The sequence below is a fragment of the Bos taurus genome, chromosome 1 (genome assembly GCF_002263795.3).
Source record: "Bos taurus isolate L1 Dominette 01449 registration number 42190680 breed Hereford chromosome 1, ARS-UCD2.0, whole genome shotgun sequence".
Classification (NCBI taxonomy): Eukaryota; Metazoa; Chordata; class Mammalia; order Artiodactyla; family Bovidae; genus Bos; species Bos taurus.
Genome location: NC_037328.1, coordinates 45,299,605 through 45,312,988, shown reverse-complemented (window position 1 = coordinate 45,312,988; position 13,384 = coordinate 45,299,605). Strand labels below are relative to the sequence as shown.

Below are 13,384 nucleotides of genomic sequence, written 5' to 3'. Positions count from 1 at the left end.
AGCTTTTTTTCTTCAAGAGAGCAAAACTGTTCTGCTGGTGCCTTCTTACCGAATTACCCACATTTTCCTTCATAATATGAGCTGTTGGTTACTTTATTGCATTCACATCTTCCAAATGAGAGTCATGCTTTTTTTTTTTCCACTTTCTCTTTCCAAACTTAAATGACCAGCTGCATTTTTGTTCATTTTGTCTAAAAACATAGTAATCTATTTACATAGAAAAGCAATTTCTTACATGAATAAAAGTTTCACCATTTATGTTTGCTCAACTTAGTACTTAAAAATTAAGCATTTTTCGTATTTTAATAAAGTTCATCATTTTTCCTTGGATTTTGATTCCTTCTTGGTCATTTTTCATGCAGTCTTAGAACCTGGAATGCTAGAAACTAAATCTTCAACAACATTAGGTAATGCAATGAGTGACCTACCTTTGTTTCCTCTCTTCCTGACTGCTGGCATCTTTATTAAGCAGGCTCACAGTAATGGATTTGTTCATTAATGTTCATTTGTGTGTGACAGTTCCCTATTCTTTGGGAAGGAAATTTTAATTCTTGTAGTTCAAAAACTATATCTTGTTCTTAAAAACTTGCCTAACTTGAAATAATTTTGAATTCAAATCCATTTTACACATGTTACTGATTTGCAGATTTTTAAGTGCTAAGTGAAAAATTTTGTTTTGAATCTTAGGTCAAATAAATTTTAGTTTTTATCCCTAGCAGCTTCCATTAATAAAAGTAACTTTTCTCATATTCCTGTTGAACATAATATATCTTCAAAAATTTTACGAAACTGTCTTCTCCAAGCTGTATAAAGTTCTTAGTTTTTCAAGTCAAAAGAGAAAAATAGAGAGCTCCCTTGAAGAGTTATTTATTAATATTTGGCAAAAAAAAAAAAAAAAAAGAAATCCCACAACTCCATTTTTCAAGAGCTCATTCAACTAGATAAGTAATGAAAAACAGAAGGATACATGTCTGCAATAAATCAGAGGGCTTAAATATGCTTCTAAGATGCACATAGTATTGATGGTCAGTTTGTAGGGTCACTGTTCATACATTAACCAGCTGATTTTCTTTCTTCAGCTCCACCAAAGACCAAACGGCCAGGTCGTCGTCCCCGCCCTAAAACCACACCTAGTCCAGATGTGCCCAAGTCCAAACCTGGTAAATGTGCCATTCAGGGTTCCAGTTAACACAAAAAATGGAATATGGTGGTTTCTGACATAGTAGCTGCTGCTGCTGCTGCTGCTAAGTCGCTTCAGTCGTGTCCGACTCTGTGCGACCCCATAGATGGCAGCCCACCAGGCTCCCCCGTCTCTGGGATTCTCTAGGCAAGAACACTGGAGTGGGTTGCCATTTCCTTCTCCAATGCGTGAAAGTGAAAAGGGAAAGTGAAGTTGCTCAGTCGTGTCCGACTCTTAGTGACCCCATGGACTGCAGCGCACCAGGCTCCTCCATCCATGGGATTTTCCAGGCAAGAGTACGGGAGTGGGGTGCCATTGACAAAGTAGCTACCTATACCTAAATGGAGAAGGGAATGGCAGCCCATCCCAGTATTCTTGCCTGGAAAATTCCATGGACAGAGGAGCCTGGCAGGCTATATAGTCCATGGAATATAGTCCAGGCTATGAAGTCCATGGGGTCGCAAGTCAGATATGACTGAGCAACTGTCATTCACTCACCACCTAAATAGCTGGGCTGCAGGAATCAGTGTAGTTTATATTTAAGCATCTGTGCTTTCTACATTCACATTTTATGAATACATTTATATTTTTATTTGTAGTTATTGAGTATACAGAGCAATAAGTTGGGCTTCTAAGTGGATCATTAAAGTAGGGCATCAGAAAAATATTGTACGAGATGTATATTCACGGCGGATGAGGTGTGGGAAAGCAATAGGGAGAAGAGAGGCAAATGGGAGAAATAGAAAGGAAAATTACACTTAGAAAAAGTACACAGTTTAAGTAAAGATGGAAGAGTCATGTTTCCTTCTCAAGATGCCACTTCTTAACATAATGAGTATTTTCGGTTTTTTGCCTCTGTAGCTCTGGAACCTGCAACGGTACCACTGGAACCCTTGGTGCCCACGATCGGTAATTTTGCTCTCCCCCAATTCCTTTCCCGGGTTGTTGCTTTTCTTTTCCTGCTCTCCACCCAGGCATGACTGAAGTTCTACACTGTGTCACAGTTTTGCTCCATGCGTTCCCTCCCCTTTCCTATTTGGGTCTGAAGAGCCTGAAGATAGGAGACTTCTAAAAGAATTCTGTGTGCTTTTTCAGGGAAGGTCTGTGGTTTTGGTCACAACTTCCTGGTTTCCCACAAACCCTCTGTCCTTCCATCATGTGTCCTTGAGTTGAGAAAACCATCTGCTGTTTCTCAGGGACTTCTGTGCTCATCCTGGACTTGACAAGTGGCAATGTTTTATTCCAGTGTTGTGATTACCATTTCATTGCTTTATTCATTCAACTTGTAAGACTTTATCCCTTTCAGAAAGCTGCATGAAAAAAAATGGCTTCTTCAGCTTTTCTATTTCTTTGAAGAATTTCTTTAGTATGTTTTGGTAACCAAAGACACATGCATTTTTCTTGGTCTCGGGTCCAAGATAAAAGAGTATAGTCTTTATAACTTGAGAATATTAGAAGTCTCAAGTTGATTGTACTGTTTTCAGTCCTAATGTTGTTTGATTATAATTATTATAATTTCTCAGCATTCACAATAAATTTGTCACTGACTTACTTTAGAAAATTCCAGAAGTAACCATGTAACACTGTGTATAATTTCAAGTATTTATGGATTATTTTCCTGGTTTCCTACTAAGCAAGTTTCAAATTTCTACCTTACTGTTTTTATACTGAAAAAAAAAAAACTATCAATTAAGAAACATAACTATTATACTTGTCATTTTAAAAATTACTTATACAAAAAAAGTAATTGTAGTTCTCCTTACTTTTGCTGAAAGACATATTTTGAACATTTCCTGAAGACTTTTTGGTTTCAGAAGAATTAGTAAGAATGGACACATTTCTCACCCTTTCCACCCCAGGAATTAATTTTGTTGTATAGTCACTAAATTTATATAATCTCTTTGCTCGAGCATGTGTCCTTAATTATGACACTTACAGCCATAACCATTATGCTAATTTTTAATACCTTTCTCTTAAGCATCGAAATGACCCCAAAGGCCTAAAACTACATGTAGACCAGATGTACCAGCCTGGGTAATCCCTACTTTCAGTATTAGGAAAGCAGTGTGTAAGTAACACTGATCACATTCACAGCTCTGCCATGACTCTAATTATAGCCCTTTTCTCTTCAGATTCAAAACCAGCAAAGCAATTACTTTCTAAACCCACAGCAAAACCAGATACGCCACCACCTACATCCGGTAAACATAATTTCCAATGCTTTGACTTAAGATGCTTTCTCTTTGGGGATGTTGCTGAGAATGCTTACAATTTGTCATGTTGTAAAGCATAGAAACCTAAATACAATGATTTCTTTGTTCATTCTTCTCAAAGTAGCCACACTGATGTGGCTACTTTGTTCATTTCATATGTTAAATGAACAACTCAGTGTTTGGGAAATTAGTAAATTTTATAACAGATTGTCTGGGCTTCCCCAGTGGCTCAGTGGTAAAGAATCCACTTGCCAAGCAAGAGACTTGGGTTCAATCCCTGGGTTGGGAAGATCCCCTGGGAAAGGAAATGCCAACCCACTCCAGTATTCTTGCCTGGGAAATCCTCCGGACAGAGGAGCCTGGCAGGCTACAGTCTATGAGGTTGCAAAAGAATAGGACTCTATGACTTAGTGACTAAACAACAGACAAAATTTTACATCTGATTATCTAACAGATTCCATTTTTCTTAAAGCATTTTCAGGCTTTCTCAGTTTGTGTTTGTAACGAAAGCTTGTTTTTCTTTATGTGGAACATTTTCAGAGCCATTTCAGCAGCAACCACTAGGGAGGCTGATCTTGTGTTCCTCCTTTACAGTCACATGGAGACTGACTTTCTCTAAAATACCTTACATTTTAAATGGTACCTGTTAATTGATTTTCTACCAAATAAAAAGATACTATGTAACAGTTCTGAAAATTCAATTGTTTTTCAATTGAAGTTTTCCCCTAAGATTCCAGTTAGTACAAAATTCTAACTTACTAAGAGAGCATCTCTCATAATAAATAAGTCCATCAAGAAGGCAACTTATATCAACTTAGAATAAACCAGATTCTGTATCCTATGAGTTAAGCATCAGTGAGAACCTAAAAGTCTAGCCTTCCTTGCTTTTGTTACTTATCTCTGTTTATTTTTTTATGGTGCAGTTTTTGAGCCTGTTACATCTGAGACCGAAGCGCCAGCCACAAGCATAGGTAACGATGGATGTCTTCCCTTTTGGTCATTGTTTCTCTGAACTCACCCCTCTCATCTCTGTCACTGTCTGTAATGTCCTGTGTAAACAGTGGTCATTCATCCACATTTTCATTCATTCCCTAAAATTGTTTGCTATTTTCAACAGGAACCTTTTTCATATCATTAGGCATTCTTACATCTGCAGCTCAGCTTGTTACACCTGAATGTGAATTGTGCTTTGATCACCTTCAGAGATAGATTTCTTGCAGCACTTGATGTTGGCAAGAGTCACAGATGCTCTCTCTGTGCATCCTTCAAACCAGGACGTTGTTGAAATCTCTGCTTTCATATGTGTATAATTTATGATGTGGGAGAGAAGCAATGAAAAAGCTGATTGGGGCTTGAAAAAGAATACGTAATCACCTCTTTCTTGCAGAAGTCCTTTCTTTTGTGATTTCATACTGTTCCATTGTAACTGGACCTTTCTCTTGATAAATTCACCTTGTGGTGTTGAATTCCAAACAAAACAGGAATTTTCCTTTTTTGTTTGAGGGCACTCAGCTTTGAATATTGTTTTGCCCTGTAGTCCTCCCTTTCATTCACTTCTGGATACCATGTTTTCCATTAGTTCAGAAAATGTTTTCAGATGTGGCTTAAGATTACTCTATGCTGTGTTACAGAGAATTGGTGATAAGACATTTTTGATTTTACATTTAATTTTCTGGACTTAATTTAAAATAGAGACACTAATTTAAAACCAAGGAGTCATAAATCTAAATTTTATTTTGATGCATAATTCAATCATTACAGAATACTATAGAATTATAGGAATCCTATTTATTCAGACAAAAAGTTATTACTTTCCAGAATTTTTTATTAATCATCTCTGTTCCTCACTTGAATAGTTATCTCCCAAGTATCCATTTGAAATAAAAGGATAAATAAGGACAAGTTGCAGGAAGAGTATCACCTTTATTGTGGAGAAAAGGCATAAGCTTATCTTTTGCCTATGTGTCACAGATATCCAATAAACAGACTGATTAAGAACATTTTAAATTCTCACTGCTGCCACTGTTTCTCAAAAAAAATTTAGTAATGGTGGTGAAAACTGTCAAATACTAACACAAGTTTTCATAATGATTTTTAAGAGTGATTTAAAAATACGTAATTTAATTTAAAAATTTAAAATAAGTAATTTAAAAATTTTGTATCGGACAAAAGAGTTTTTGGAGCCAAGTTTCCAGTATAACTGTAATCATGTAATTAAACCCCCCACGAAAAAACACTTTTCATTGGCCTCATAGAGAAGCAAAGTGTAAAGGGGTACAGCTATTTGTGAGATAAATGGGTACCAGAGTTCAGCTAGTTATTACAGAAAAAGTGCTGTTTTTCATAAATTATTTTTAAACATTATAGGATTAAAAGGATTCATTTTCAAGATAATTTTCTTTCTTTTCCCACATTTCTTAAATCTCCATTGTTTATTGAATTGCTTTTGGTCAGTTCCTGCCACAGACATTGAACCTGTAACTCTGAGAACTGAGGCTCCTCGGACAACATTAGGTAATGACCTTTTGTATCTTTTAAGCAAGAACATTTTCTGCTCATTGTCCACTCTATTCCATTATCATCTTGGTCAAAGGGTTTTCTCTTTTACAAGATTCTTTCATCATCCTTTTTTGTCACTCAACTATATTCTTCATTTTGAATGTATTGAAGATGTTTAAAATAGGTCACTTGGTTAGAATATAAGTCTGTATGAAGCTATCATCCATATTATCCAGCTTTCCTAAAACTTTACAGAGCCTGTGGTTCTGCTGGATTCCAGATAAAGTTAGGAGTCTCTTCCCTATAAACAGGGCTTCCCAGGTGGCTCAGTGGTAAAGAATTTGCTTGCCAATGCAGCAGATGCAGGATACACAGGTTCAATCCCTGAGTCGGGAAGATCCCCTGGAGAAGGAAATGGCACCCACTCCAGTATTCTTGCCTGGACAGAGGAGCCTGGCAGGCTTCAGTCCATGGTGTCACAAAGAGTCGAACATGACTGAGCATGCATGCCTTATAAACATCAGATGTAATTCTATGGCCAGCAACGGAAAGTTGTTTTAAGATATGGTATATATGCCTAAACCAAGTAATTTCTAAGTATAATCCAAATTGATTTCTAAACCAATTTCTAAATATAACACAAAGCAGGAGAGTCTGGGCCCCTCTGTAATGTGATATAGAAAGTTATACTTCTGATTTCCCTTGGATCAGGGTCCTTTTTGAAAATTTGGTACCAGCAATAATAGTAAAGTTTTCAGATAATTAAAATAAGGTTATATGTTCTTTCTCAAAAGAACTGTCAGCAGACACCCCCACACATTTTTTTGTGTGTAGATGAAAAAATTTCAAACCAGAGAGACAAATTTCTCAAGACTCAAGAAAATCTAGCACAATTTTAGAAAACCTACAGCCATGAATAATCCTTTCTCTCTGCAGTCATAAGACACCATTAACCAGTTTCTTTTCTTCAGCTCCAAAAACATCACAAAGAACAAGAACACGTCGCCCACGTCCACGTCCCAAACATAAAACCACACCAAGACCCGAGACACCTCAGACCAAACTAGGTAAATATGTGGTTCCTGGTGCCTACAGACCCCTGTTAGGTGTGATACTGTGGTAGGAGTGTAATTACTCGCCGCCTAGTAACCCTGTGATCCTTCAGGATGGTGTCCAAGTTACAAATGTTCTAGTCAGAATGAGTCACTTCCTCATGCTTCTTAGGACCTTCTTGGTACCTTGTATTTTATTTGTTTCTCTCGCCATTCGATTACATTTTCTCTTTGACTCTGGCTCAGCAAACACTTACCTAGTTGAGTATCTAATCTATTTAGTCCAGTTCATCTCTTATTTGATGAACCGCCGCATTAGTATTGTGAGGAATAGTTTAGAAAAAACAAATGACTTGGCTTCATTGAGTGAGGATGCTGCTCTTGTGTGAAATCGTTCATAAATGGGTAGAAAGGAATATGGGCAAAGCAACTTACTCACTGAGTTTTACCAACTGTTAGACACAGTTTATTCTTGGAGAAGTGAAAGATCCAAGGCTGATGAGTGTAATGTGGACCTTGAAATGTGTATAGTTTGTAGATTTGTTGGAGGAATGAGGAGGAATACCATAAACAGAAGAAAGAAGGTACCATATTTGTGAGTGACAACAGAAAGATAGGACTTAAATGAGAACTTGATTGTGAGAAAGGAGGAAAGCAATGTTTACTTGGCTGCTGCTCAGAAATTGTGGACAGCGATGCTACTTTTTAGTGGGTCCATGAAGAGGACCTTGAATGCCTGACTTCAGTGACTGGATTTGAGCTACTTAACCGCAGGATACTCTCCTATCCTCCCTGGGTCAGCTCTTTTCTGTCCTGATAGCAGAGAGATGCATTGACATGTTTTTCGGACTGAATGAACCTCTGTATCTTGCTCTTTTATAGGCCTTTGTTTGGACGGAGGTCTTGGCCTTTTTCCAAAGTGGACTCTCAACAAAAAAGAGCCTTGCCTATTTTGATTATTCATTACCAATATATCAACAATTGCATCTATCATGACATAGATTCTAATTGTTTGTTTTCCAATATATAGTGTTTAAAATTATACTTTCACATTATTTTCTCATAATTGTTAACCATAATGTTATTAGACAGATACCTAAAGATTTCTCTGAGCAGAGTCTTCTACTGTATTGTAAGGTAATATAAAAGCAACACTTGTAGGTAACTATATGGAGATTTTATAACATCATGTACCTTTGTACCCTCACCTCAGAACTTTAAAAATTTTGCTTTCTGGCAGTAGAACCAATGCTACTCTGGTAAAATTCATTTTCAAGAGACCTTGGTGACTTTTCTTACGCGTTTAACATTTCTTTTATTATTATTATTTTGATCATTTCTAGCTACAGACTTTGAACCTATTACTCCTGGGACATCTTTAGGTAATGATCCTTTATACCCTTCAGGATGTGTTTTCTTTATTCGTTTTCATACTTATCTGTGGTGCTATAGAGATGATGATGTCATAATTTGTTGTCATCTTATTGCTGTATTCATCTTAAAATAGAAAAGGCCTTCTTTTTAACATTAATGTGTATAAACTTTGAGACAGCTATTGACTCCATCTCCCAGCTTGTAATTGCATCACATCAATCTGAGTCTCTGTTTACACTGTGCTGTTTGTTAGAACTGGGGTCCAAATGTGATTTTCCATGTATCCTTTATTTAGACCACCAACAGAGTGTCAATTATTATACCTTGAAGTTTCTTTGAGCATTTTACTTTCTATAGTTCAAGATTTACATGATTTTTGTTTTATTTTACTAATGTTTCATCTAATTTTGTGTCATTTTTCTAGTAAATTATCAAGTGGAAAACTTGCCCAAACTTACTTGTTTTAAATTATAAAAGGATAGTACAGGATGGTCTGAACTTCTTACATACCATCACAGTTTAGCATGATTTCTCATTAGAGGTGGTTTCAAGGAAATGATAATTCCTCATCTTCATTTCTTAAACATAACTGTTACATAATTTTTAATCTCTAGAGAATTCTCAGTTATAAAAGAAAACCTGTTAATCTGTTAAAGGAGAAAACTTCAAACTAAAGTAACAAAGTTTTCTCCACTCAAAGAAACTGGTAAATTTTAGAAAGCCTAGAACCTGCTTATATCATTCTATTCAGAGTTATTGAAGCCATTGGCACTATATTAATCCTAGATTTTCTTCCTTCAGCTCCAACAACAACAACAACAACAAAGAGACCCCGTGGTCCACGTCCCAAACCTAAAACCACGCCCCATCCAGAAGCACCTCAGACTAAACTGGGTAAATACGATTTCTGGTTTAAGGAGTCCAAACATTCTATCCCAGTCGGAACCCTGAATTCTGTGCACATAATTGGTACATGTCTTACATATCTCTTAAGAGTGGAAGCTGCTCTTATTATTAATCCCTTCCACGTCCCTGTAACTGTATTAGCAACTGTGAGACACATCAGAAGTAGTAATTCTGTTCTATTTCCCAATTATTTTGTAAACAAAAGCTGTTCCTGCATAAAAAGATAGAAAATAACATAAGGCAGTGTGTATACAAATATAAAGTAATTTCTCAAAGAGTACAAATGCTATATGCTGGAAATGTAAATATCTGGAACAGAAAGAGATCCAGAATAATTAGGGGAAACATCAGAACAGAATTTGGATGAATGGAAGGTTGAGGAGACAAAGGCTGAAAATAGGAAATGTGCTGAATGAAGCTGGTGACCAGATAGACGATGACTTATTCATACATTCCCTTGACTGTACCCATAGAATGAACTAAAGGGGACTAGGATATCTACTCAAGAGCTTGAATTTGATCCAGTTGGCTTCAGTGATCCCTATTTCTACACAGGACCATGCTTTTTCTGTTCTTAGAACTGAAGATAACCTAATTTAAAATGATATCACAAACTGATAGGTTGTTCCTTTGTTTATTAAATGCCACTGTTTTCATTAAGGACTTAGTCTCTTAGGGGGTATGGTCTCAGCTTCTTTTTGGCTGTCTGTTCTGTGTTTGGTGGACAGACGTTGGTGTGACCCCCTACTGCCTCCACCTCTCACCTCCCACCCCTATAATTCCTGCCTTTTATGTTCACTTTCTGTGTAATCCATCCTTTCCCTCCCTCTCCCCTCTTCAAAGCATTGTTTTTACTGGTAAGATGAACTTTCTGACATTTTATGCATTCACAAAAATCTCTTTGATTTCTTTTATTACTTTTGATCAGTTCCTGCCACAATCCCTGAACCAGTCAGTCTTAGGACCGAAGCTCCAGGAACAATAGTAGGTAATGATCCACTATGTCCATCAGCATCTGCTTCTGCTCATTTGAAGCCCATTTCATCACCATCATAACCTCAGCTTCTCCTGCTTCACAAGACTCTTGTCATTCTCTATTGTCATTCAATTATTTCTTAATATATTGGAGTCTTAAAACAATTCATTTGGTACTGAGACAGTCAAGTATGAACTTAGCGTAGTACATATATGCTTAAAGCAATGGGTTTGAATTTGTAGCATCTCATCCCCATGTAACCTTTTAATCACATTCTGTGTTACTGAGTTTCAAACACAACAAGTAGGATTGCAAGTGGGGTGTCTGTCCTTGATCTAAGCGAGTACATTGTCACAACTGTTATGGTGTGATGTAATTCTTGCCCAGATCTAAATTTTTACATTTTTATGACCTGTGTGACTTTATGTTGTCATTTTAGGCAATTATATGGTCTTTTTTTCAGTAAGGAGTGAAATAGAAAATATACCCAAGGCCAGTAAATTGAAATTATGTGTCCCATCATTAGTATAAAATCACCCTACCCCTCTCCCACCATCACTATAATACAGTAGGTTTTTGGAACTTTTTTTCATGTGGAAATCACTTTTGAGGATCTCCTTGATATATCAACTAATATTTCTATGTGATTTTTGTTTTTCATAGTAATATAATTGACAAATAGAGGCAATAATAAAAATAGTGACAAATATTTCAAAGTCAAAAGAAAAATTTCCTGAAACTCTATAGCAAGTATAATCCTATCCACAGCTTCTGGAACTCAAACCACTCTACTAACCTGAAGTTTTCTTCCTTTAGTTCCCAAAGTGCCTCAATGAATTCATCATCCCCATCCCAAATCTAAAACCACACTGAGTCCTGAAGCACCTCAGGACTCAGGTAAATGTGTCGATTCTGGTTGAGGAATCCTGGAGCCCGTCCCTGTGGAGTCTAGAGAAAGTGAAGGGGCAAGTCGGGATCAGCAGCCACTTTCACCCCCACAGTAGGCAAGCGGAGCATAGCTGGATGGATCTTAGGTGGTAGCTGAATCCCTTCCTTTTTGTGAATTAGAATCTTCTCTGTAAATGTCTGTTTCATTGGCTTATCATTCGATGCTATTCAACCTTTATATATTGAATGTGTGTAGTGGACTGAAACAGCTGTGCAACAAACATATACTTGGGCAAATAGATTATTTCTTGGTAACTGTCTAGCTTGTATACATCATAGTACAGATCCAGGCAGGAGTTGATAGTATTTTCTATAAAGAACAACTTAGTAAATACTGGGGGCTTTGTGGCCCCAGTAGTCTGTGATATCTATTTTCCTTTTTCTTACAACCACTTAAAGATGGAAACGGGCTGTATGAAAGCAAGCTATGGGCGATTTGGCCTTTGGGCCATAGTTTGTCAACGTGTCGCTTCAGTCGTGTCCGACTCTGTGCGACCCCATAGACGGCAGCCCACCAGGCTTCCCTGTCCCTGGGATTCTCCAGGAAAGAACACTGGAGTGGGTTGCATTTCCTTTTCCAATGCATGAAAGTAAAAAGTGAAAGTGAAGTCATTCAGTCATGTCCGACTCTAGCGACCCCATGGACTTCAGCCTACCAAGCTCCTCTGTCCATGGGATTTTCTAGGCAAAAGTACTGGAGTGGGGTGCCATTGCCTTCTCCGAATTTAAAGAAACAATCAGAGTGGACCAGAGTAGTTAAGAAGGACTTGAGCACTCAAACTGTTATGGATTTGGATGACTAGGGAGCAGGGAACAAAGAAGTTCAGAAAAGCAGGATATGTAGGGACCAGTGAGAGGAGACAGAGGCTTCTCTGTCAGGCTTCTAAGTGTGGATCAGAACATTATACTGAAGCTGCTGTTATACTGAATGGGCTCATAGGGCCAGTAGAAAAGGGTTTTTCACTGCTGGGCTTAGGAGTTTGAGTTTCATGTAGGAATCATCAGTATGGGAGGCTTTCCCCAGGCACATGATAAAAGGATACAGCTAAACCACAGACTGAATGGCTGCCCTTTATCTTGCTCTCTTAAGTACTCCAGCTGGGCAAAGCTTGTGCTTTCTTTCCAAAGATCAGTTTTAGCAAGATGGGCATGGTCTACTTTGGTACCTAGACTAGGATCATCACAGAATGAGAAATTTCACAGGCACTTTTCAGGGACAGTTACCTGATTATAAAGACAATCCTTCCTGAGTGATAAACTGGTACCTGAGTGCTGGGAAAGATGGAAGGCAGGAGAAGAGGGGGGCAACAGAGGATGCGATGGTTGGATGGCATCACCGACTCAATGGACATGAGTTTAGGTGAACTCCGGGGGTCGGTGATGGACAGGAAGGCCTGGCATGCTGCAGTCCATGGGGTCGCAAAGAGTCGGACTCGACAGAGTGACTGAACTGAACTGAGTGCAGATAAATCATATCCCTGTGAGACTGTATAAATGTTTAACATTTCTTTTTTATTGTTATTTTTGGTCAGTTCCTGCTATAGTCTTTGAACCAGTTACTCCTATAAAAGAGGCTCCGGAGACAGCATTCGGTAATGCCACTTTCTGCCCTTTAGCAAGAGCTTTCCCTACTCATTGCCAAACTTCTGCTCATTCCACTCTGTTGCCATTTAGTTACATTCTTTATCTTGTGAGAAAAATATGCATAAAGCAAGTTACCTCTCGTTCTAAAGAGAGCCATGCCTGGATCTAGTTTGGGATATCTTCCTATCCTGTAACATATTTAAATTTTTCTTCATACCAGTTTGTGTTTTTAGCTCAACCAGAGTTCTCTGTTAAGGTAAATTTCACGTATTTATTAGAGTGCCTGATCCTGATCCATGCTAACCAGGCTGTGACACGGAAGTTCCTTTATACATCCTTTGTACACCTGCCTTTTTTATCTGCCTGTTTTGTTGTTGTTTTAACATTTGTGTGATATGTTTGTAGTGAATTGTCTACCAGGTAACGTGATCAAGGCTAATAAGTTTAAATAGTAAGCCTCATCCTTAAGTTGAATCTGACTCCCCCTTACTCTCCACCATAGTTTAGAAATGACTCAATCTTTTTAATGTAGTCTAGGAGAATGTGATAAAAATATTTATTACCTTCATTTTATGTATCAGCTTTTTCCCCAAAGTATCATCAATAACAAAGCAAGATATACACATAGTCAGGGCAAAATTTTCACCCTAGA

General features: G+C 37.7%; 1 protein-coding gene across 8 annotated transcripts in view; it reads left to right on the top strand.

Annotated features, from left to right (window-relative positions):
- The window catches only part of ABI3BP (ABI family member 3 binding protein), a 288,504-nt gene that overhangs the window by 164,180 nt on the left and 110,940 nt on the right, over positions 1 to 13,384 (top strand). For all 8 annotated transcript variants that reach the window (XM_059890043.1, XM_059890042.1, XM_059890036.1 and 5 more), the window contains exons 21-30: positions 1,080 to 1,160; positions 2,042 to 2,089; positions 3,313 to 3,381; positions 4,317 to 4,364; positions 5,848 to 5,907; positions 6,864 to 6,959; positions 8,288 to 8,326; positions 9,120 to 9,212; positions 10,153 to 10,212; positions 12,681 to 12,740. In XM_059890043.1, coding sequence (XP_059746026.1) covers positions 1,080 to 1,160; positions 2,042 to 2,089; positions 3,313 to 3,381; positions 4,317 to 4,364; positions 5,848 to 5,907; positions 6,864 to 6,959; positions 8,288 to 8,326; positions 9,120 to 9,212; positions 10,153 to 10,212; positions 12,681 to 12,740 — 654 coding nt within the window. The remainder of the gene's footprint in view (positions 1 to 1,079; positions 1,161 to 2,041; positions 2,090 to 3,312; positions 3,382 to 4,316; positions 4,365 to 5,847; positions 5,908 to 6,863; positions 6,960 to 8,287; positions 8,327 to 9,119; positions 9,213 to 10,152; positions 10,213 to 12,680; positions 12,741 to 13,384) is intronic.